The sequence below is a fragment of the Schistocerca serialis genome, chromosome 7 (assembly GCF_023864345.2).
Source record: "Schistocerca serialis cubense isolate TAMUIC-IGC-003099 chromosome 7, iqSchSeri2.2, whole genome shotgun sequence".
NCBI lineage: Eukaryota > Metazoa > Arthropoda > Insecta > Orthoptera > Acrididae > Schistocerca > Schistocerca serialis.
Genome location: NC_064644.1, coordinates 334159743 through 334184282, shown reverse-complemented (window position 1 = coordinate 334184282; position 24540 = coordinate 334159743). Strand labels below are relative to the sequence as shown.

Here is a 24540-nt window from a genome sequence, read left to right as displayed (position 1 = left end):
CAGCAAGTGTTTCACACGCCCACCGTTCACACGAGGCAGGCTTCGGTACGTCATCGATGTCGGTACACATTCGAAAACCTCAGGCGTGTCCCGAATGCGTTGACAACCATCCACAGTGCATTCTCGGAGTTCTTCGACACTGTCAACAGGACTGGAATACATCAAAGCTCATAAATATCCCCACACAAAATATCCATCGGGTTCAGGTTCGGGGACCTGGGAGGCCATGGTATTAGCCAGCTTCGATCGATACATTTGCTGTCGAAACATTATTTACCAGTACTTAGGTATCCGGAATGATCATTAATCCAAACAAGGGCAGTTTATCACTTTGTGATTTGCGCATCACTTGCGATGTTCCGAAAAAACATAGCCTTAGTCATTAACAGTGTTTTAACGCTGGCATGACTGCACTTGTGTAGACGTGGTATTGGGGACACCGTTGGTTCCAGACCTATGTTTGTTGGTATTATTTGCTTTTTTCACGGTCCTCTATTCGGCTGTTTCGTTTGTACCGATAACAGACACTATGTACAAGTGACACGAATGACTTGTACGAAGATTGCTATGGCTTGGCGCCTGGAACTGAGCATTTCGCAAACGGCAAAACTTTTCGGGTGTTAGCGTCCTTCTGTCATGAATATATATGGAAAGTGGTTTGGTGAGGCTCACCAGCCTCGTAAACAAGTATAAGGAAAACCAAGGTGGAAGGCTTGGGCTCCAGATTGAACTTTATTTGCAAAACCTTTCATCGTTTTCAACTTCTCAAAGCACACATAATTTATTCAAACAATCTTAAGGTTTTACAAAACGCAAAATATACAAAATTAGCCCGGTTAATATAAAACTGTCTGCCGCTTGTGGTCTCGCGGCAGCGTTCTCGCTTCCCGAGCACGGGGTCCCGGGTTCGATTCCCAGCGGGGTCAGGGATTTTCCCCTGCCTCGAGATGACTGGGTGTTGTTGTGTCGTCTTCATCATTATTATTCATCCCCATTACGGTCGGAGGAAGGCAATGGCAAACCACCTCCACTAGGACCTTGCCTAGTACGGCGGTGCGGGTCTCCCGCATCGTTCCCCTACGCTCTGTGAAAGAGTATGGGACTTCATCATCATCAGTATAAAACCAAGAATGTTAAACAAGCGTTTAAGTTAAATTTTTAAAAACAAGATGTTCTCTACATAATTCAAAAGTTGTTAAAGTCAATTTTATAGAAAGTTTAAAATAATGAATAATCAGTCCGACCAGAGACTCCAGCTTAGAAACACTGGAGTACACAGAACCTCCAAGACGGTAAGAGCTGACGTAGAGCGTCTTAAGAACAGACAAGAAGTAAGCCAAAGATTAAACAGTACACGTTTCAACAGCTGGGACCAACTAAAGGAGTCTCTTGTGAAGACGGCCAATGAACTCACCCCCCTCACGAGAAGAAGGAAGCATCCGTGGTGGAATGAAGAACGTGTCAGTGCAACAGCCCAAAGATAGACACTCTGGGGGAAGTGTGATTGTAAGAAAACCAAGAAAAACTGGGGGAACTTTTTGGAACAAAGAAGGCTTACAACTAAGATAATTCGAGGAACCAAACGGATCTTCACACGGAACCAAGGAATCCAAACCGAAGAGAGCTTCGCTAAGAATAATTCAAGAGATTTCTACAGAACCGTCAAGCAGACACTCAGAAAATACAATCCGGCAAGCCCAGACCTCAGAGACTCGCAGGGCATACAGTCTTTTAACGACAACTGCTAGCCGGCCAGAGTGGCCGAGCCCTTCTACGCGCTACAGTCGCAAGTTCGAATCCTGCCTCGGGCATGGTTGTGTGTGATGTCCTTAAGTTAGTTAGGTTTAAGTAGTTCTAAGTTTTAGGGGACTGATGACCTCAGATGTTAAGTCCCATAGTGCTCAGAGCCATTTGAACTTTTTTTTTTTTTTTTTTTGTTGACAACTGCTACCTCTTAGCTCAGTACTTTAGAAACCTACTCAACTGTGATCCACCCAGTGAAGACATCGACTACAAACAAACCACACCAAACCCGGACTCACTGCCTCCTTTATTGGAAGAAGTTGTACAAACCATTCAACTTCTAAAGAATAATGAGGCAGCTGGAGAAAACTCTATCGTTGCTGAACTCTGGAAATGTGCTGGAAGCAATGCCATGGGCAATCTCACCGAGATCATCCAGGACATCTGGGAAACAGAGAAATTACCACCTGATTGGAACACGGCTCTGATCCATCCGCTTCACATTTTACTGATCTGAACAACTATCATAGAATTTCTCTTGTCCTGGTAACATGAAAGATTCTCTTCAAGGCCTTATTAACAAGGGCAGAAGATCAACTGGACAGTCAACTGGGAGGCTTCAGGAAGACCAGATCCTTTGCTGAACAAATCCTCAATCTTAAAATTGTACTGGCATACTCCAAGATGAGAAACCGCAAGGTCGTCGACACCCTTGTTGATTTCAAGAACGCCTACGACTCTGTTGGTAGAGAAACGCTTAACAAAATACTTCAGAAACTAGGACTAGACAACAAAACATGCAGACTCATTCTATAAACCTTGATCAACACCGATTCCAAGGTCAGATTTAGAGGTGAGATCTCAGAAAACTTCGAGATAAAAATTGGAGTGGGACAAGGTGATGGACTCTCCCCACTTCTCTTCAACTGTGTCCGTGAAAAGGGTGTGATAGAATGGTGCAAGGAACAGACCAATTTGGGTGTTCAGAGTGGTGTTTACCTGGGCTGTAAGAACGAGGGACTGATTGCAGATTGCCTGGCTTTTGCAGATGACATGGCACTGATTGCAGATTATCTTGAAATGGCAACAATGCAGGTACACTGCCTCAGAAAACAGGCAGCCAAAGTGAGTCTTCAAGAGTCGCTGGAGAAAACAGAGTTCGTGACCAACATAAAAGAAGTTAACAAAGAGGTGTTACTAGACCAGGGAAACATCAAAAGGACTCAGAAGTTTAAGTATCTCGGCGAATGGATTGAACCCAACTTATCAGAAAAAACGTCATAATCCATGAGAGTCAACAAGTTGGAACTAGCCTATCGACTGACTATGAACTCCTACAACAAAAAATGTCTGTCATGCAACCTGAAACTTAAGCATTACAATCAGATGCCGGGATGGTTCCTTTGAAAGGGCACGGCCGACTTCCTTCCCTGTCCTTCCGTAATCCGATGAGACCGATGACCTCACTGTTTGGTCTCTTCCCCCAAACAATCCAAAATTAAGCATTACACATCAGTCATGCGAGCAAAAGCCCTGTATTCCAAGGAATATCTTTTCATGAACCGACGAGGTGTGATGGAGAAATTGGAAGTCAGAGAGAGAAGAATCCACAGGAAGATCCTAGGCCCGATAGAAGAGGATCGGGAATTCAGAAGGCGACATAACTCGCTGCTTTACAAACATGTCGAGAGGCTCTCTGACTGCAAGAAAAATAAGGGTATCTTTCTATAGCCATGCTGCAAGATTGCCTCCAAACAGACTGACCAACCATCTGTTCACGTTCTGGCAAAACAAGAATGTTCACACCACTTGGCTGATAGAAACTGAAAAGGACATTAAAGAAATGGGAACAACTGCTCTCAAGAACAGATAGTCTGTGAGACATACCCTGAAGGAAGTCCGAGGATTTCAGGAAAAGCGCCGAAGAAAAGGTACCTCCTGGACTGAAGAAAGGAAGCAGTTACATCGGCAGAGGATACAACAATACTGGGCAAATATCAAAGCCCAACACTTGAACAAGCGTGGTCCAAAGTAGGCCCATTCGTAACAAGAAGGAGAGTCAGTCTGATCAATAACTAAACTAAGATTCTTCAGAGTGGGCATTAGATTCTCAACACAAAGTTCTTTAGAAAATTCAAAATTTAAGTTCATTTTCCCAAAAATTCTAAAACGATGGATCATCAACCGATTAATATTAAACAGAAAGAATTCGCAGGGCGAGAATATAATTTACTTTTTCAGAAACAAAGAAGTACACAATCCATGTATAATGCAATGACATCGAAAGTTTACATTTTCGACCTTGAATCATCAAGCGTGGAGACCTTTAACCTTGAACTGAGGGAGGCCCCAATATAGATTAGAATCCCACAGGAGTAGTTCTAAACAGTTAAAATTAAACCCAGAATCCTGAAGTGAGACAACTCTAAAGCACAGGCAGCGTTTAAGTGCGGCACACAAGCGCAGGCACTATAATTTACTGTAATAAATGTTGCTTGCTGGAACAAAACATATCTTAACTTGGGTATAAATGCTGCGAGCGGGAAACTGAAGTATCTCGGACGCAAGCTATCGCGCCACGTTCCGGGCCCGCACGGCTGGACTGCCAAGAGGAAACCGCACAGTCAAAATACCGGTATGTTGACGCAACGACACTGTCAGTTAAGACTGGAGCAAGTATAGAATTACGGAGTATGGACCGTGGATCAATGTAAACTTGTCGTGTGGTCGGATGAATTCTTGTTACACCTGACTGACGCCCATTTTCGAATACGCCGTTCTCCAGGCGAATAGCAACACGAACGTGCACCGCGCCACGGAGGCGCTGTAATGACCGTTGAGAACTAAACGAGGTTTGTTTTCGATCGAAGACATATTTCTCATCTTCACATGTAGTCAACCTAGCTTTATTGATCCCTTAAATAAGACGAAAATGGAGGCGATAAAAAAACAGCAAGCACTATGACTGGCAACTCAACTTTAACTCCAGACAAAGAGAATCCTAGATAATGGCAGAATTGGCTGCCGTCCAAGTAGGAAATTTCTCTGATGCTAATGGGAAGAAGATTGGCACACAGTACCAAAGTCGATACTGACGCAATTACACTCACCACAAAGATTAGACTAATACCAGAGAGGAGACGTCCACGACTCTCAACAATGGGGGGCGTAACCGTTAAAGATTGCATCCGAATTCGATCTATTAAAGAAACGCTTCGTATGCATCGGTTTTGAATGGCTAAAGGGAAGCCTCTGTGCACCAGAGTCACCACGTAAAAGACAATGACGAGAACTAAGCTGCTACTGAATACGTGATACGAGATGGGAAATCAGGCGATAGACAGCTGATAAGTATAAAGTACCCAATACACTATTATATGTGAATGCATTTAGATAGTAGTTAGCATCCTATAAAAGATCGAAGTTAATGACTTTAATTTCATATCATTGAGAATTTCTGTTTACTGTTCAGATCGATTTGACAGCCATCCCTTGATTCTGAAGAGATAACCCTGTTTCTATAGAATGTACGTCAGTAATAAAGTTTGATTCGTCTGAGAAGTCGAGAAATATAATGTAGAGAAGTGATTACCCCTCCTGTCTAATAAAATCAACCACTTCAGTGAAAAACGAGACCCTACGCCCTCTCATCTCCAAAGGCTTCATTGAAATTTTACCTTGGAGAACACTGCTGCCCAATCTTAAATCTATCCAGGTGCAACCTAAGGCCGTCGGCTTTCGGACCATTCAAAAAAAAATGTTCAGATGTGTGTGAAATCTTATGGGACTTAACTGCTAAGGTCATCAGTCTCTAAGCTTACACACTACTTAACCTAAATTATCCTAAGGACAAACACACACACCCATGCCCGAGGGAGGACTCGAACATCCGTCGGACCATTCATTCGAACGCTGAGCGTGCCTTCCTGACTTCGTAGCCTGGAAAAAGCACGCTGGCAAATCTTTTCGAACGTGCAGAGCAATATCAACCGTGTCGCATATTCTGAAAATGGGTTTGAACGTAGACCAATGAGATGATAGAACGCCACTTACCTCACATGACGACATCCCTCTTCCGTACAGAGTCGCGAGATGCCATATTGGGTTTCAGTTAAAGCCCATATGTATATATACACCGTTTCTAAGCACCAGCAAGTTGAGGGTCTCCCGAAAACCCGTCCTTAACTGTACGAATTTGTGTAATAAAATTACAGAAACGTCATATTGATGGTTAAAACTGAAGCAAAAGTGGAAAAACATCATCCGCTACGTCACAACGCGGACGAAAGTGTGTGTTGAGTGGTCGTTACAGACGAAGTGAATTCTGACGAAAAATACGAAGACAACTGCAAAAGTCACTGCAGAACTGAATGTGGCACTCGCGAACCCTGTCGACGTCGAAATAACACGCAGGGAGCTCCTTAAGCAGGGAACTGCATGGCGAACTGGAAGAAGAAGCGAAAGTGTGGTGTCGATACCATAAAACCCGGAATATGGAGAATTGGAGGAATGCCATTTGTTCGGATGAGTCTTGTTTCACACGGTTTCCGACTTCTGACCGAGTTTACGTGGCAAGTGTGCCACATGGCAGGGATTCGTTAATGATTGGGCAGCCATATCGTGATATTCCATGGGTCCCATGGTTGCTCTGAAAAGTCATATTACTGCCAAGGATTAAGTGACCATTTTGACCGAACAAGTCCGTCCTATGGTACATTGTTTGCTACCCGTTAGTGACGCCGTGTTCCAAGAAGGCCCTTATTCAAGCAGCTAGCGTCGTCCAGGACTGGTTTTGTGTGCACAAGAATGGACTGTCGCATCTCCGCTGCCCACCACAGTCACCGGATATCAACATTATTGAGCCTTTGTGGTCTGCTTTGAGGAGGATACGTGGTTTCTATCCTCCTCCAACATCGTTACCTGGATTGGCCAATATTTTGCTGGAAGGATGGCATAAGATTCTCTTGAAAATGACACAGAACCTTTATTTATCTATTCCGAGACGAATGGGAACTGTTTTGAATGCCAACGAGGTTCCTGCACCGTATTAGTCATGGTAATTTGCTGTGTTTTCGTTGTTTCCATTTTTCTGTCAGATCCCTGTACGTCTGGTTACTTACCAATGACTTGTCAAAGTGCCACTTAAAATTTTTAAGTGCGATCCAAATGGACATTATGATCACAGCTTTGAGACTTTACCGCAGAGACGGCGGTTGGATGTCAGACCCGCCAGGGTAGCCGAGAGCGCTAACGCGCTGCTTCCTGGACTCGGGTCGGCGCGCCGGCCCCGGATCGAATCCGCCCGGTGTGCCGGCCAGCCTGGATGTGGTTTTTAGGCGGTTTTCCACATCCTACTAGGTGAATACCGGGCTGGTCCCCACGTCCCGCCTTAGTTACCCGACTCGCAGACATTTGGAACACATCCACGCTATTTCACGATGTACACTAGACACATGGCAAGGAAAGCTTCTCTGAAGAAGAGAAATTTGTTAACATCGAGTATAGATTTAAGTGTTAGGAAGTCATTTCTGAAAGTATTTATATGGAGTGTAGCCATGTGTGGAAGTGAAACATGGACGATAAATAGTTTGGACAAGAAGAGAATAGAAGCTTTCGAAATGTGCTGCTACAGAAGAATGCTGAAGATTAGATGGGTAGATCACATAACTAATGAGGAGATATTGAATAGGATTGGGGAGAAGAGAAGTTTGTGGCACAACTTGACTAGAAAAAGCGATCGGTTGGTAGGACATGTTCTGAGGCATCAAGGAATCACCAATTTTGTATTGGAGGGCAGCGTGGAGGGTAAAAATCGTAGAGGGAGACTAATAGATGAATACACTAAACAGATTCAGAAGATGTAGGTTGCAATAGGTACTGGGAGATGAAGAAGCTTGCATAGGATAGGGTAGCATGGAGAGCTGCATCAAACCAGTCTCAGAACTGAAGACCACAACAACAACAACAATAACAACTAGACACAGACAGATGGGGTACACTAATTCCGTCCCGGGGGGGTATGGGGTGGCGGCAGGAAGGGCATCCGGCCACCCCTTAACATTAACATGCCAAATCCGTTTAACCATGGCCTACATTGCGTCACCGCGGGACAAGGCGCAAGCGATAGAATAGAATAGAATTGCGGTTGGATGTCAGTGTTTGGCAGAGGCCGTGTGTCCTTTTTGCAGGTGCAATCCAGGCCCGGGACACGCGGCAAGCGCCTTGCATCGCGCTGGGCGACGGCGGCCACGTCACCACGCTCACCGTCAACCTCATGGCGACGCCCGGCGCGCCCGACTACTGCGGCGTCATCGTCAACAACGTAAGTACTCGCCAGATATGAATCACAAAATTACTGCGACGACAACGACGATCTTTCGGTATTGACGACCTTACATGCTTCTGGCGTAGGTTCCTGGCCAGACCTTGCGTACATCGCAGCGCCTGCGCAAGAACAAAGTCCTTCCTTTTGGGCCCTTGTGTTCTGTTTGTGGTTCAGGAGTCCTTGCGCCTGGGTGCGGCGTGAGACGTAGTGAAAGCGGTGCGTTAACCCGCGCAACCAGACAAATCACAAGTAGCGCATTGTGGGCGCACTTTGGGATGCTTGCACCTTGAGGAATAGCCATGAATACGTACGTTTACCCAGACCATGAGGCACTAACTTGATGCATGTTTAGCAGTCAGTTTCTCTGCCCCAATAACTTGCTTCACAATTCCGAATTGTGTCCCTCCTCCGTAGCCGAGGCCCTAAACGCAAGCCTGTGCTGTGGCGCTCGTCTCAAGTGTGATTGGAGCGCTATTATTCCTTATATGCATAACTGGTCTGGCGGACAGGGTGGCAGCAATCTGCAGTTGTTTGCCGACGATTCTGTGGTGCACGGGAAGGTGTCGAAGTTGAGCGACTGTTGGAGGTTACGAATTAGACAAAATTTCTAGTTGGCGAGATGAGTGACAGCTAGCTCTAAATGAACAAAAATGTAAGCTAATGCTGATGCGTAGGAAATACAGACCAAGAATTTTCGGATACAGCATTCCAGTGTCCTGCTTGATTAAATATCTAGGCGTTATGTTGCGAAGCAGTATCCAATGGAACGCGCATGTGACGGTGGTTGTGGGGAAGTCGACTGGTCGACTTCAGTTTATTGGGAGAATGTTAAGAAAGCGTGGTTCATCTGTGAAGGAGACCGCATGTAGGAAACTAATGCGACCCATTCGTGAGAACTACTCGAGTGCTTGGGATCCGTACCTGATCGGATTACAGTAATACTTCGAAGCAATTGACAAAGGGGGTGCAGGATTTGTTACCGATAAATTTGAACGACCCACAAGTGTTACGGCGATGTGCTTTGGGAACTCAAATGAGTATCGCTGGAGGGAAGGCGACGTTCGAGGCACAACAACAATGAGAAATTTAGAGAGCCGGCGTCTGAAGCTGCCTGAAAAACGATTCTACTGCCGCCAGCATATACATATTTCGCGTAAGGACCACGAAGGTAAGGTACAAGAAATTAGAGCTCATACGGAGACTTCCCCTCGCACTGTTTGCGAGTGGAACAGGAAAGCAAATGACTAGCAGTAGTACATGGTACCCTCTTCCACACGCCATATGGTGACTTGCGGAGTATGTATATAGATTTAGATCTATAATCGAAGGTAAGCGGAGTCATGGTGGTGAATGAACTTTTAATCGCCAGTATTTTGCCACCAAGGAGAGGAGAACTGGTTGCGTAAAGTTCCTGATGACCATCTTTGCGCCAATGTTTTGCATTGAGCCGTGTTCACATACGTAAGTAATTTGACGCTACAGCTTTTAGCTGTCTGTAGTGGCACCGGGAGCTACTGTTCACACATACTGCCAGAAATTCTACGTAGATGCACAGCTTTCAGCATGGCATCGATTGAAATCATATTGACGGGCATTAATGTTATAGTACAGGTTACGGCGTTAGAGCTGTGACAAGGTCTAACATTCTGCGTGGTGTCTGTCTGTTCTATATCGTGTCTCCCTACCACTTTCGCCCAACGACGCTCTGAGCGTGTTTTTTAGGGAATTGACTAGTTTGAACCTGGGACCTGTTGCTGGTAAGGAGACGCCAGACCACACATGACATGTAGAGTTCATAAGAGTTCAGTGAGACTAGCGATGATATAACCAAATACTTAATGATTTCAGCGTCAGCTCCACTGCATCCCTGTAAAAGAATCTTAATACTAACTAAATTTAGTGGAAGGGGTTCAAGGCTTTCCTATTTTTAGTTAGCTGGTAAAATAACGTAGAAAAAGCAGTTAAGTTTACCATCGGAAATTTTATTCTACTCACTAAACATTGTTTATAAATTGCACTATTGATAAAAGGAAATGTTTTAATACAGGATGGTAAAAACCAACTGCGTTCAACAAAAATGTGAATGAATATTCCCTGAATGGGTTTCCAAGTTCTACAATGGATCGAAGGATGACCTATGCCATATCACATCTATAATCTAGGTTTAAATTAAGTTTCACCAAAGAGAAAACTATCAAAATGGTCTACAGTGACCCTCAATTATCTTTAATTACTTATCTAACTTGTCATAAATTTCAGTGGCTGATGTGGCTTCTCAATAACTATATAACAGAAAAATCATCGCGTTTCAGATTTTTACTTCAAGTGGCAAATGTGAACACCATGAGCTTTAATTGACGATCGACACTAGTATTACACCAAAAGGGGGTGTAACAGATGAGACTTCTACAGTTCTGAGTGAAGCTTTATGCGCTGTTATGCGGCATCGCGTGCGTTCATTACCTTGTCGGTGTTCGTCTGGGGGCGGCAGCCAGCACAGCTCCGCTCACCTCCCCGTCTCGGAAGCAACTCTCCCCTAACTTCTCCTTACTACAATTTACCGAAGTTGGTTTAAAAAAAAAACTATCTGGCTGTGTTTTCATCTGACCAATCTGGGTCTCAATGTTAACCTTAAGCTCCGCCTACAAAAATTCTGTCTATCCAATGAGAAACGTTATACTTTTCGTGGTGGGGCAATGTTTTTAAAGTTTGCAACGTAAGAGAGACGCGAAAAAGTCTCACGCTAAAACTTGCAGCTGGTGTGGTCCTTTTAGTGTTATCGTAAGATCTATACTGTTTTTCTGGAGGGCTCTATCTTTTAACATGGGCTGGGGGGTGGTCCTGACGTAACAGAGACGCGAAAAAGTCTCACGCTAAAACTTGCGGCTGTGGTAGCCCTTTTTGTGTTATCGTAAGATCTATACTGTTCTTCTGGAGGGCTCTAGCTTTTAACATGGGCTGGGGGGTGGTCGTAGCGGTTAGCTGGCACGTGGGTGTCCGTCCCTTATCGTAGGACCTTCAGCTTAACACGGTTCTTCTCTCGGCTTCTGTTCTCGTTTCTCCCCTCGGAACTGCGTCTGTCTCACGGTGGGAAGGTATGACATGCATTTAGGCATTCTTGTGTTGGTCTGTGGTATTCCATTTGCTCACTCGTTACTCGTATTACTTTGGTTAATTTAATGTCACGATTTATTCGGAGCTATGTGACATACTACTGGATTTGCTTATCATGTCAGAGTTTTCATGGAAGGTGTTGGATTTGCCTGACACCTTACAAAGGAAGGCGAAACCCAATGTTCGATTCGAAAATAGACTTCGTGCAGGCATAAATCAAGGGGAAAAAGCACATTTATAGAAGAAATAGTGCCCGAAGCCGAAAATATTGTCGGCTGTGGCAAATTTAACCAACATCTGGCATGTGAATATCATCTGAACACACGCCACTCTTCCAAGATGTTAGAATCTTATTTTATTCGTTGATGTGGGCATTTCGAGTAACAAATTTTTAGTTTGACAGCTGTGACCTTAAGCTCGAGGGCTATTTCGTTCTCAGAATCCACAATGTGTACAGTGTTTGGTCTCACAGATCACGAAGTTTATACGACTCATTTTCTTGGTGATATATTAATTTTATTTATTTCTCATGAAAAAGTCTTTCAAGATTTTGAGATAGATGATTTGCGAATATTGCGCGCGCGCGCACACACACACACACACACACACACACACACACACACACACACACACACACACACACTATTGCAGAAAATTAAACATTCGTTGTTGTTCTTGCTGATCCAGAAGCTGCGAAAGTGTACCTGCCGACAACTGCTAAGACTGTTTTCAGTAACAAAATGAAAACTCACTGATACCGAGTGAAGTACAGCAGAAATTACTCCACGATAACTGCGATAGAATGATCGTGTTTCGTAATACAGCACCAGGGAGCAGTGATGGAAGGAAAGCGGAGTAATAAAGTACAACTACTCTGAACTTTCTGTATCATGACAAAAGTTGCGCCTCCGAATTTGTGCCACTGAAAACTGGGAGTTCGCTCATGGAGCTGAATTGCAACTGCAGTATGCCACTAACTGCAACTAACTGTGAACTGAGATTTAAGTTCCGAAACTTTCCGCGGCGATCCGTCCGTCGGATGGGAAAGTTAACCCACACGGTCCCCTTGGATGCTGTTCGAGGTGAGGAGGATAGGTGCCGGCACCGGGTTTCAGCATCTCCCTTCTGTTAACCTCGTCACACGACATAAAACATAACGCCACACTACACATATCCACTACACGCACTAACACTCAACAGATAGACGTAGGATATACAAGGTGACAATTATTGAACTAAACTGAAAAAAAAACGTAAATTAGTTACAAACTACGGCGTGCACACACTTTATTTACCATGTAAACATCACCACAGATATTCGGATTTAGGTTATGACATGTTCGATATGCCTGCCATCATTGGTGATGATGTGGCACAGACGACTACCGAACTTCTGCTTGACCCGCTGAGGTATGGGAACATCGATGCTGTCGATGACCTCCTGGATGGCAGTTTTCAGCTCAACAGTGGGTTTGGGGGTTATTTCTGTACACCTTGTCTTTAATATATCCCCACGAAAAGGGGTCGCATGTGTTCAGATCCGGAGAATATGGTGGCCAATCGAGGCCCATGCCAGTAGCCTCAGAGCTCCAAAGTGCTCCTCCAAGACATCAAACACTCTCCTGCTTCGATGGGTCGAGCTCCGTCTAGCATGAACCACACCTTGTCGAAATCAGGGTCACTTTGGATAATGGGGATGAAGTCATCTTCCAAATCTTTCACGTACCATTCGGTAGTCGCTGTGCTTTCAAGAAATATCGCACCGATTATTCCGTGACTGGAGATTACACACTACACAGTCCCCCGCTGAGTATGAAGTGATTTCTCGATCGCGAAATGTGGGTTCTCAGTCCCCCCAAATGTACCACTTTTGCTTATTGACAAACCCATCCAAATGAAAGTGGGCTTCGTCGCTAAACCGAACAGTACTAATTCTCTCATGCTCCACGGCTAACCGTTCAGTTTGAACGTCCTAACTCAAACCGTTCAGAAGTTATGACGATTTTATTTCGTATAGTTTAATAATTGTGACCCGGACCTCTCACCTATCCGCAGTGAAGCGGGCCATTGTGTGCGGCGGAAGTAACTCCTTTCCGACTGCGCGGCTGAAGCTACCTCTTGTGGTCTCCCAGCAACAGTGTCAAACTTAATTACTTTTTTTTCATTTGCAAGGTTACTAATACTCCTTCTGTGCTGGGTAGAGGTGATACAGGAATTTATACAGATTTATATGTCTACTGTTGACGAAAAGCAGGGAAACCGGTTTGAGTCACGACCTCGCACAAATTTTCGATTGTCGCGACATATTCATTATGTTCTAGATTTATCAGTTCTTACCGTTCTGCACTGATATCGTTTTATGTCACTGCATCTACACCGATCTCAATCCAACTAATGCATCCATTTCATTGCAGTACACTTAGGAAGGAAGATTCGAATTTCAGGTCCCATCGACAACGAAGTCGTTGGAGACGGAGCACAAACTCGGATTAGGGAAACATGCGTAAATAAATCGGCAATGAGTCTTTTAAAAGGAACCATCCTTGTATCTGAATTAAGCGCTTGAGGGAAATCACGGAAAATCTAAATGTGGATGGCGGTATGGCTGCGCTAACCACTGTGTGAGATGTCAGTTAAGTTGTCCAGCATACCCCTGGGATGCTACAAGTCCCATCACTGGTGGCATACAGGAAGGGGAAGCTCGCCACAGGATCATACAAATTTAAGAGACACAATTTCTCACTATGGATAACGCTTTATTGAATGAGAATTACTGGGCTTGACCCTATTAAGCACGAAAATACAAGTACCGTACCTCACATGGGTGTCCTAATGTAGACACACATCTAACTAAAGAAGGAAACTTGCAGTCAGTATAATAATTTAGTTTAGTGCCGTAAGACATTTACTAAATGTACCAAAGGTTGTAATTATGACTGTAAACTAAGTACAAGTGGGTGGACACATGAAATCATAATATTAAACCATCGCAGATATTGCCACTGACTGTGCAAAGGCTTAGTGGTTTGAAGAAAGAACCCCGGAAAGTACGACCTCCGAGAGAGTCATCAAAGCACATGACAGGTGCAACTGGCTGGCGGTGAATGCTAAAACTGTGCTATTAAACCCTGATGCAATTTAACTAGCTTTGCGTACCGCTCGCCACAGTGGTTATATCGACGTCTCATCCTTACCAGGTGTGTGTGTGTGTGTGTGTGTGTGTGTGAGTGTGTGGTAGGGGGGGGGGGGGCCGGTTGCGGTAGCAAATGGAAATTCTCAGTCCAGCTCGAGCCCTGTTCTCTGCTCTAAAGCCGCCTATTCACAGGCCAACCAGCGGCCGTCCCCTCCTCCCTGCGAAGCTGGTCTGCCCCGACATGTCCGCCTTTGTAGTGTACGATATTACAGCGGTCGGGTCCTGGGTCACGGTGCGTTCGGCTCTGCTGGCGCACCGCTACCTGCCAGCCTGCATCCTTTACCCTTATGTTTTGGCATGGTGAAAACTGCTACGCGACAGTGCGCAAGCAGGGTACCGCACATGGTCACAGTGTGCTCACTCATAGTGAGACGGGTTGTCTACCAACTGAGCTGGGGAGGGGTGACAAATTGGCCGACTTGTCTGTCAGTGAATGGGTGGCCTAAGTTGGTGACATCTCTCTTTCTCTCTCTCTCTCTCTCTCTCTCTCTCTCTCTCTCTCTCTGGTTGACTAAAGTGGAGTGCATTCTCGCTGGATGGCACTCCTGAGTCGAATGTATCTTTGACAGCTCAGCAGCAAGTGTCTTCACTTCAATCTATGTACCGCCAGTGTGCTCTGGCTTTACTCTCTGAAACCTGGCTATTATTTCCCACGTAGGAATGTCGCCAGCCAATTGCAGTAGCCCCTGTGAGTGCTGACCAATAATAACAAGTTTAATTAATTCGTATTCTCACGGATTTTGTCATGGTTAATCAGTAATGGCTTGGCATGTGGAGGAAGGCAGAGAATCTCTTCTACTACAAGACAGATTTCCAGCATGGGAAAGTGGAAAACCTTGGACACTGACACGTCCAGGTGAACGGTCCTTCTACTAAAATGAAGCGCCAGAGAAACTAGTATAGGACTCCGTATTCAAATACAGAGACGTGTAAACATGCAGAATACGGCGCTGCGGTTGGCAATGCCTATATATGACAAGTGTCTGCTATAATGGCAGGTTATCAAGATTTAAGTTAGTTTGAACGTGGTGCTACGGTCGGCGCACGATCGAGGGACAGTATCTCACTGGTCGCGATGAAGTGGGGATTTTTCCGTACGATCATTTCACGAGTGTAATTTCAATATCAGGAATCAGTTAAAACATCAAATCTCCGACCGCGCTGCCGATGGAAAATGATCCTGGAAGAATGGGGCCAAAGACGACTGAAGAGAATCGTTCAACGTGACAGAAGTGCAACCCTTCCGCAAACTGCTGCAGATTTCAATGCTGGGCCATCAACAAAAGTCAGCGTGCGCACCATTCAACGAAACGTCATCGATATGGGCTATCAGAGCCGAAAGCCCACTCGTGTACCTTGATTACTGCACGACGCAAAGCTTTACGCCTCACCTGGACCCATCAACACCGACATTGTACTATTGGTGACTGGAAATATGTTACCTTGTCGGGTGAGTCTCGTTTCAAATTGTATCGAGCAGATGGATGTGTACGGGTATGGAGACAACCTCACGAATCCATGGACTCTGCATTTGAGCAAGCTGTTGGAGGCTCCGTAATGATGTGGGACGTGTGCAGCTGGAGTGGTATGTGACCCCTGATACGTCTAGATATGACTCTGACAGGTGGCACATACGTTAAGTATCCTGTCTGATCACCTGCATCCATTCATGTCCAATGTGCATTCCGACGGACTTGGGCAGTTCCAGCAGGACACTGCGTCACCCCACACGTCCAGAATAGCAGAGTGGCTGCAGGAACACTCTTCTGAGTTTAAACACTATCGCTGTCCACCAAACTCCCCAGAGACGAACATTATTGAGCATATCTGGGATGCCTTGCAACGTGCTGTCCAGAACAGATCTCCACCCCCTTGTACTCTTACAAATATATGGGCAGCCCTGCAGGATTCATGGTGTCAATTCCCTCCAGCACTACTTCAGACATTAGTAGAGTCCATGCCACGTCGTGCGGCGGCACTTCTGCGTGTTCGCGGGGTCTTGCACGATATTAGTCAGGTGTACCAATTTCTTTGGCTCTTCCATGTAAAATAATTACTGTGAACCAACCCCAGACCCTCTTTCTCGGATTTAGGCGAACATTGCGAGCAGCCGCGACCAACAGCCACTCCCATGACCTCAAGCTATGTGTTTTCCACCTGCCTTTCAGATTTTATTTTGCCAAAAGGATTCCTTCTAACTTCTCGCACAATGCACGGTGAATAAGTTTACGACACTCTGGTTCGTCTAAGTTAACTTCCAAGTTACGAGCGTGCTAAAGAATACCGCCAGCGCGGGAGAAAATAAAAGGAGAGGGGAAGAACAAGTAATTACCAGTGCAGTCAGTGGCATTAGTGAATATTGTTTGCAATTTCCATACAGCATTAAGGAAGCGACTACACTAATATTGGAATGTGCATATTATATTATGTATTATTATGTGATAATTCGATCACAAGCTGCCTCGCAACAACTGCCTCAAAACTTTCGGCTCAGCGTGTTTAATTCAATTCAAATGTTTGGTAACTATATCGTGGCATCCATGCTGTATGTAAAAGTGTTGAGTAGACAGTTCAAATAAGCAGAAATAGTAAAAAAATACGGGGAAGCACCCTCTTCAAGGAGGTTTTCATTCTTTCAGACGCCGTCGAAAGAAGCTGTCATGATATTTGCATAGTCAGTGTAATGAACTACGACCTTCTCATCATAAGACCGATGTGATACATTTTTTTCTCGAGGAAGGAAACTGCGAAAACACATTGTAGGGCGTTTGATCTGCCTTGGGTATCACTTAAATATTCACTTCGTCTTCGGGGATTGGCTCATCAGCCATTCAACGAACCTTGGACGAAGCGAGCGGAAGAGCAACGATGCTAGTGGAAACTGCTTAGGTTACAAGGTCAGCTGACATTGCAATTCTGTAGTTACTGCAGTCGAGGGAGCTTCCGAGAGGAGAACGGTGAATCCTGAGAGGCCGCTACTGTTGGCTCACCTTGGGAACTATTGCAGGCCCTCTTATGCAGCGAATTTATCCTCCCATTGACACATCCGATCAACATACCGCATTACTCCAGGCGCAACTAGCTGCGTCAATTCATTTCAAGACTGAAGAGCGCTCGACACTCAAGTTCCTGAACCTAGTTTCTTTTCTTGGTGATAGAAACGTTTACGGAAGTCTTGCATCCTTAGGTAACAAAACATCCAGGGTAGTTTCTGTAAGTGTTACACACAAATATTTCATGCGAGTGTAGATTCTACACTATAAATATTATAGTCTTTCAGATATCGGCTTGTTCCAAGTAGCATAGATTTTCAGGTGAAATAAGAGCCAAAGGTTTACTATGTGTAGGAAATCCTGATTGAAAGCAATCGTGACTGGGAGACAGTTAAAGTTCGACATCATAGAGGACTGTAACTACACCTACCTTTCTTTTCTTCTTCTTTTCACTCGTCGCTGCGTTTAATACCAGTTTCTCCAAATATTTCTTTAACTCAACTGTAAATTTAAAATTTAATAATAGAATAGAGGAGAAGTATCCGAAGTGTCTCTAAACTGCATAATGCAATGGCTGATCAAGACAAGAAAATAATAATTACAGTAGCGCCTACATTTTAATAGAGGACAATATACACACATGCTGCGAGAAAGTAAAATAAAATCCAAGTTGAGTTCTGTCTTCGATAAAACTGTACGGAATAATGCTGGCCTCCATAACATGTATTTTCTGTAATTTTATCAAAATACTTACAGAAATCAGTGAAGCTTCGTTTACGTTGTTATGGACATACGTAGAAATTCCAAGTTACACCAAGTGCATAACATTCAGGAATTCGACCTCGGCTTCGGAATATTTCTTCCCTGGAAACGCGAGTTTCCTGAATGGTGACAACATCGGTATTGTTGTCCAGCAAAAGTTTTGACAGGTAGTCACACTTTGCGTTGCTAATGCTTTCGATATTCAGTTGAAGGAGTCTGATATAGTTTGTCCAATGCTTCTTGTTAATGGGCTCTGAAAAGAACTGTTTCTGCAATTTAGTTGATATGTCATTTCCCGGAGATCCTATGGATAGTCTGGCTGGCTGTAATCACTGCTGCTCAATTAGCACTACCCAGGAGGCACGTGTAGGGTATTTTAAGGTTAAACCTACGGACGGTTGGCGAACTTAAAACTGGAAGTAAGTTTCAGACGCAGAATTCTTCGTCATAAGTGGAACCGAAAATATCTTGGTGTCATCCTGGACCGTACATTATGCTTCAAACAACACCTTCTTATCTCAGCTCAAAAGTTGAGGACTCGAAGCAACATCCTCCATAAACTATGCGGAACTACCTGGGGATCTTCAGCAACCAACCTGCGATCTTCAGCTCTGGGCTTGGTGTACTCAAGTGCGAAGTATTGTGCACCTGTTTGGATGAACAGTCATCATGGCTTGTTGACACCCAGCTGGATACGACAATGCGCATAGTATCTGGCGAAATCAGATCTACTTCAGTTTATTGGCTTCCACTGTTAACTGGTATAATGCCTCGTGATCTACGCTGATGTACTGCCCGTACGAGGGAATTCCACAAGATCTCCAGGAATTCTAACCTACCCGGGCATAGCGACCTGCCACTTTTAAATCGTAAGAGACTGAAATCACGCCATCCAACTAAAAAATGTTCAAATGGCTCTGAGCGCTATGGGACTTAACATCTGAGGTCATCAGTCCGCTAGACATAGAACTATTTAAACCTAACTAACCTAAGGACAACACACACATCCAAGCCCGAGGCACGATTCGAATCTGCGACCGTAGCAGCAGCGCGGTTCCGGACTGAAGCGCCTAGAACCACTCGGTCACAGCGGCCGGCTCCATCCAATTCTGTGCGATGCTGCTGACATCGTTGCTAAGGATTTCAAACCGCTTGAAGAATGGAAATATCGGTGGGAAGCAGTGACAGATGTGCACCTGCATAACATCTTCTCAGGTGCTAAACTTCCAAGTGGATTCGACCAACCACGCAAGGGGGCGGGGGACGACAGGTTGGCCGACTCGTCAGCCAGTAAATGGGTGGCTTAAGTTGGTGACATCTCTCTCTCTCTCTCTGATTGACTAAAGTGGAGTGCATTCTCGATGGCACTCCAGAAGCGAATGTATCTTTGACATCTCAGCAGCAGGTGTGTTCACTTCAATCTATGTACCGCCAGTGTGTTCTGGCTTTACTCTCTGAAACCTGGCTATTATTGCCCACGTAGGAATGTCGCCAGCCAATTGCAGTAGCCCCTGTGAAAGCTGACCAATAATAACAAGTTTAATTAATTCGTAATCTCACGGATTTTGTCATGGTTAATCAGTAATGGCTTGGCATGTGGAGGAAGGCCGAGAATCTCTTGTAATACAAGAACGATTTCCAGCATCGGCCAGTGGAAACTTTTGCAGATTGACACGACCAGGTGAACGGTCCTTCTACTACACTGAAGCGCCAGAGAAACTGGTATAGGAATTCGTATTCAAATACAGAGATATGATGTAAATAGGCAGAATACGGCGCTGCAGTCGGCAACGCCTGTATATGACAAGTGTCTGCTACAATGACAGGTTGTCAAGATTTAAGTGAGTTTGAACGTGGAGCTACGGTCAAATGGTTCAAATGGCTCTGAGCACTATGGGACTTAACTGCTGTGGTCATCAGTCCCCTAGAACTTAGAACTACTTAAACCTAACTAGCCTAAGGACATCACACACATCCATGCCCGAGGCAGGATTCGAACCTGCGACCGTAGCGGTCGCGCGGCTCCAGACTGTAGCGCCTAGAACCGCTCGGCCACATCGGCCGGCGGAGCTACAGTCGGCGCGCCAGCAAGGTACACAGTATCTCATAGTTACCGATGGGATTTTTCCGTACGACCATTTCACGGGTGTACTGTCAATATCAGGAGTGAGGTAAAATATCAAATCTCCGTTATCGCTGCCGCCGGAAAAAGATCCCACAAGTTAGGGACCAATGACGAGTGAAGAGAATCGCTCAACGTGATAGAAGTGCTACCCTTCCGTAAATTGCTGCAGATTTCAGTGTTGGGCCATCAACAAATGTCAGCGTACGAACCATTCAACGAAACATCATCGATACGGGCTTTCGGAGCCGAAAACCCACTTGAATACCCTTGATGACTGCACGACGCAAAGCTTTACGCCTCGCCTGGGCCTGTCAACACCGACATTGGACTATTGATGACTGGAAACATGTTGCCTGGTCGGACGAGTCTCGTCTCAAATTGTATCGAGCGGATGGACGCGTACGTGTATGGAGACAACCTTATGAATCCATGGACACTGTATGTCAGCAGTGGACTGATCAAGCTGGTGGAGGCTCTGTAATGGTGTCGTGTGCAATTGGAGTGGTATATGACCCCTGATACGTCTAGATACAGCTGTGACAGGTGACACGTACCTGCATCCATTCGTGTCCATTGTGCATTCCGACGGACTTGTACGATTCCAGCAGGACAATGCGACACCCCACACGTCCATAATTGCTACAGAGTGGCTCCAGGAACACCCCAGGAGTAAACATTATTGAGTATATCTGGGATGCCTTGCAAAGTGGTGTTCAGAAGAGATCATCACCCTCTCGTACTCTTACGGATTTATGTTCAGCCCTGCAAGATTCATGGTGTCAGTTCCCTCCAACACTACTTCGGACATTTGTCGAGTCCATGCCACGTCTTGTTGCGGCTCTTCTGCGTGCTCACGGGGGCCCGACACGATACTAGGCAGGTGTACCAGTTTCTTTGGCTATTCAGTGTATGTCTCCATCTTGCCGGTTGGTCGAATCATGCCATATTCAAGTTTGTAGGGCTTTTAGATGTGACAGTGGCCCAGTCTTGGACTGCGTGACAACGTGAGTGCAGGCATACTCGTCATCAAGGTTCCAGTCACCACATCTGAACCGAGCGAGGTGGCGCAGTGGTTAGACACTGGACTCGCATTCGGGAGGACGACGGTTCAATCCCGCGTCCGGCCATCCTGATTTAGGTTTTCCGTGATTTCCCTAAATCGCTCCAGGCAAATGCCGGGATGGTTCCCTTCAGAGGGCACGGCCGACTTCCTTCCCCATCCTTCCCTAATCCGATGAGACCGATGACCTCGCTGTCTGGTCTCCTTCCCCAAAACAACCCAACCCAACCCAACCACATCTGACCATCACGACGGGGGACTGCTTTATTGTGCTCCACGCATATCGTAACCCCTTCACGTCTGCAGCTGCCATCCGAGAACAAGTAATGGACTCTGTGCAACATTATGCACCATCCCACACCCCTGGTCGGAAACTAGCAGCAGAAAAACTAGGGAATCGTCCCATGTGCGGACTGCCGTTAACACCAAAACACAAACGGCTGTGTTTGGTGTGGCGCAGTGCCCAGGAATCACGGGCCGCCGATAAAAGGCGTCGCATTGTGCTCAAACATGAATCGCGATTCTGCCCTATTTTCATTCTTCCAATGTTTTGGAGATACACACCTGTATTACTATATGTGTCATGGCGCCGGAGAACCATCGCGTTTGAGTTGGGTGGTAGTGATAGAGTGAACTGTGACAGCGCAGTTCGTAACAGATATCCTGCGCCCTAATGTGTTACCTCTCATGCGACAATACAGGGTGTCCCAAAGAGAATGGCCCGATTTTAACTTGTAATAATATTGAGACAAATGTCACTAGACAACTGAAACAGCGCAAGATGTAATCGGCATGGTCTAGGGTTTCAGAAAAAATCCGCAAGATGTCGCTACGAGCGCTGACCTGGAGCGTGCAGCCAGTCTCGCGCAATATGGCGTCCGCGCAACAGAAGGCGTATTGTGTTACCGAATTTAGTCGTACTCAGTGATCGCAGTTCAGCGGGCGTTTCATATTCGATTTCGTGCTGAACCATCATCACCAAAGATCATTCGACGGTGGTATAAACAGTTTGAAGAAACAGTGTATCACTATAAAGGCAAAAGTCCTGGCCGGCTCCGCGTTCGAGGACAAACAGGACAATCTAAAAAATGGTTCAAATGGCTCTTAGCCTGTGGGACTTAACATCTGAGGTCATCATAGAACTTAAAACTACTTAAACCTAACTAACCTGAGGACATCACACACATCCATGTCCGAGACAGGATTCGAAGCTGCGACCGTAGCAGTCGTAGGACAATCTATCTTGCAGTGATGCGGAACTGGTTATTCCCACAACTTGACTCTGACAATTTCACCTATCAGCAAGATGGAGCACCACCACACTGGCACAACAACGTGCGCAGTTTCCTCAATGCCAACGTGCCTCAACGTTGGATTGGGCGTACACGAGGCCTCCGAGAAAGACAGGTCGCGGCGCGTACGTCACCAAGGTAGCCCTGCGCTCGCTCGCTCGCTCAAATCAGCAGAAAAACGACGTTTCTACACCTGTTGACTCGTAACTAGGCGTGTCCGTACAAACGAAACTGAATCTTCTACTGGAGTCCGCTATTATGGAATCTTAGTATTGTTAGTCCTATAATGATGGGAAGTCCATGAGCGTATTTACAATCTGTTACGGCTGTACTGGCGTGCAATAAAATAAAATCATGCTAAAATGATTATCAGTTGCATAAGGCACCACTTCCAGCATGTAATGAGTACTGTTAGGCAGAAGAGACTAAAAGCTATAATCAAGCCGTTATACCATTTATATCGACTATTGATCTTAAATTAAATTTTGCTGTAGTACTGTTACTCAGTAAGACTTCATAATAGCATATTCCAGTGGAAGATGCAATTCTAGTTAGCACTTATACGCCCAGGTGCGAGTTAAGAGGTTTAGAAATGCATTTTGTCTACTGAGCTGAGCGAGCGACCGAGTTCAGGACTACCTTCGTGGCGTACGCGCCGCGGCCTGTCTTTCTCGTGGGCCTCGCGGCATACTGGACTGCGAGACCAAGCTTTACGCTCTTAGCCTCCTAGGTCCCTTGAATTAATACCATTTGATTTTTTCCTATGTGGATATGTTAAACAATGTGTTTACGTTCCTCCCTTACCTCGTGACATTGTTGACTAAAAACCAGAATATCAGCTGCTGTAGCTTCAGTGACAGAAGACATCTTACGCTCAGTTTGGGATGAATTCGGCTATTGGCTAGATGTCGTCCGTGCAGGCAGTGTAGGACATAGTGAACATTTATGATAGATTTTTATAAACTTCTGTCTTTTCTGAGTAATTTAGTATGCAATTTGTTGGTGTTAAGCCCTTCCTAACAAATAATTATATTTAAAATCGGGTCATTTCTTTTTGGGAGACCCTGTATTGTGGTGTCGTTTTTCAACAGTGCAGTGCCCGCCCACACACAGCACGTACGTCCATGAAGTCTGCTTGATGTTGAGGTCCCTATGTGGGCAGCGAGATCCCCATATTTTTAACCGATAGAACATATAAGCTCTGATATCAACTCCGTCTCAGTGCTCAGTATCCAGGGCATCTAGGACCGGTTACAACAGCTGTGGGACAGCTTGCTTCAGGAGAGGTTAAAACGACTGGATGACACTCTTCCCAACCGAATCACTGCATGCAAGCATCGAGGCCAGAGAGGATGAAATACCATAGTGATACGTGAGCTCATATTGAGAAGTTCTTTGTACATTTGTATTTTCTTGTAATCGCTCAAATAACGTCACATACCCTCTCAACCTGTGAAGTTTCATTTCGTTTCCTCCTCCACTTCTAGGTGCGCTATACAGCGCGTAGTTAGAGGAATTCATTTCAATATTTGTGGAAACAAATGTATTGTAGATATGACAAGATTGTAAGCTCCATGTCGTTTATTGTTCTAATTTGTAATAGACCAAAGAAAGATATTGTTTATTACCTATAGCTTTGTCGATGTGTGGAATAAACAAAGAGCGCAATATTCTGTAAGAAATTAACTTGGATTTTTCATTTCCCTTCCTGACATCAACAAGAGACTGTGAAATGAGAACGAGACATATGAAAAGTTCGTAATTAAACTGTTTATTATTTCAAAAGCACTCGCCATAAATGCTAATACATCTATCCCACTGTGAGAAAAGAAGGTCATTGTTCTAATGCAGTTGCCAATCGGACCATGACTGTTCCCAGGAGTGCACCATTTAGTTCGAAGCAAACCGACGGCCGTGAATGTTCTTCACGGCA

At 45.2% G+C, this 24540-nt stretch overlaps 1 protein-coding gene across 1 annotated transcript in view; it reads left to right on the top strand.

The window, feature by feature from the left end:
• LOC126412237 (uncharacterized) overlaps positions 1–24540 on the top strand; it is a 493249-nt gene that overhangs the window by 402992 nt on the left and 65717 nt on the right. Inside the window, exon 3 of the mRNA XM_050081729.1 lies at positions 7932–8065. Within this exon, the coding sequence (XP_049937686.1) occupies positions 7932–8065 (134 nt within the window). The remainder of the gene's footprint in view (positions 1–7931; positions 8066–24540) is intronic.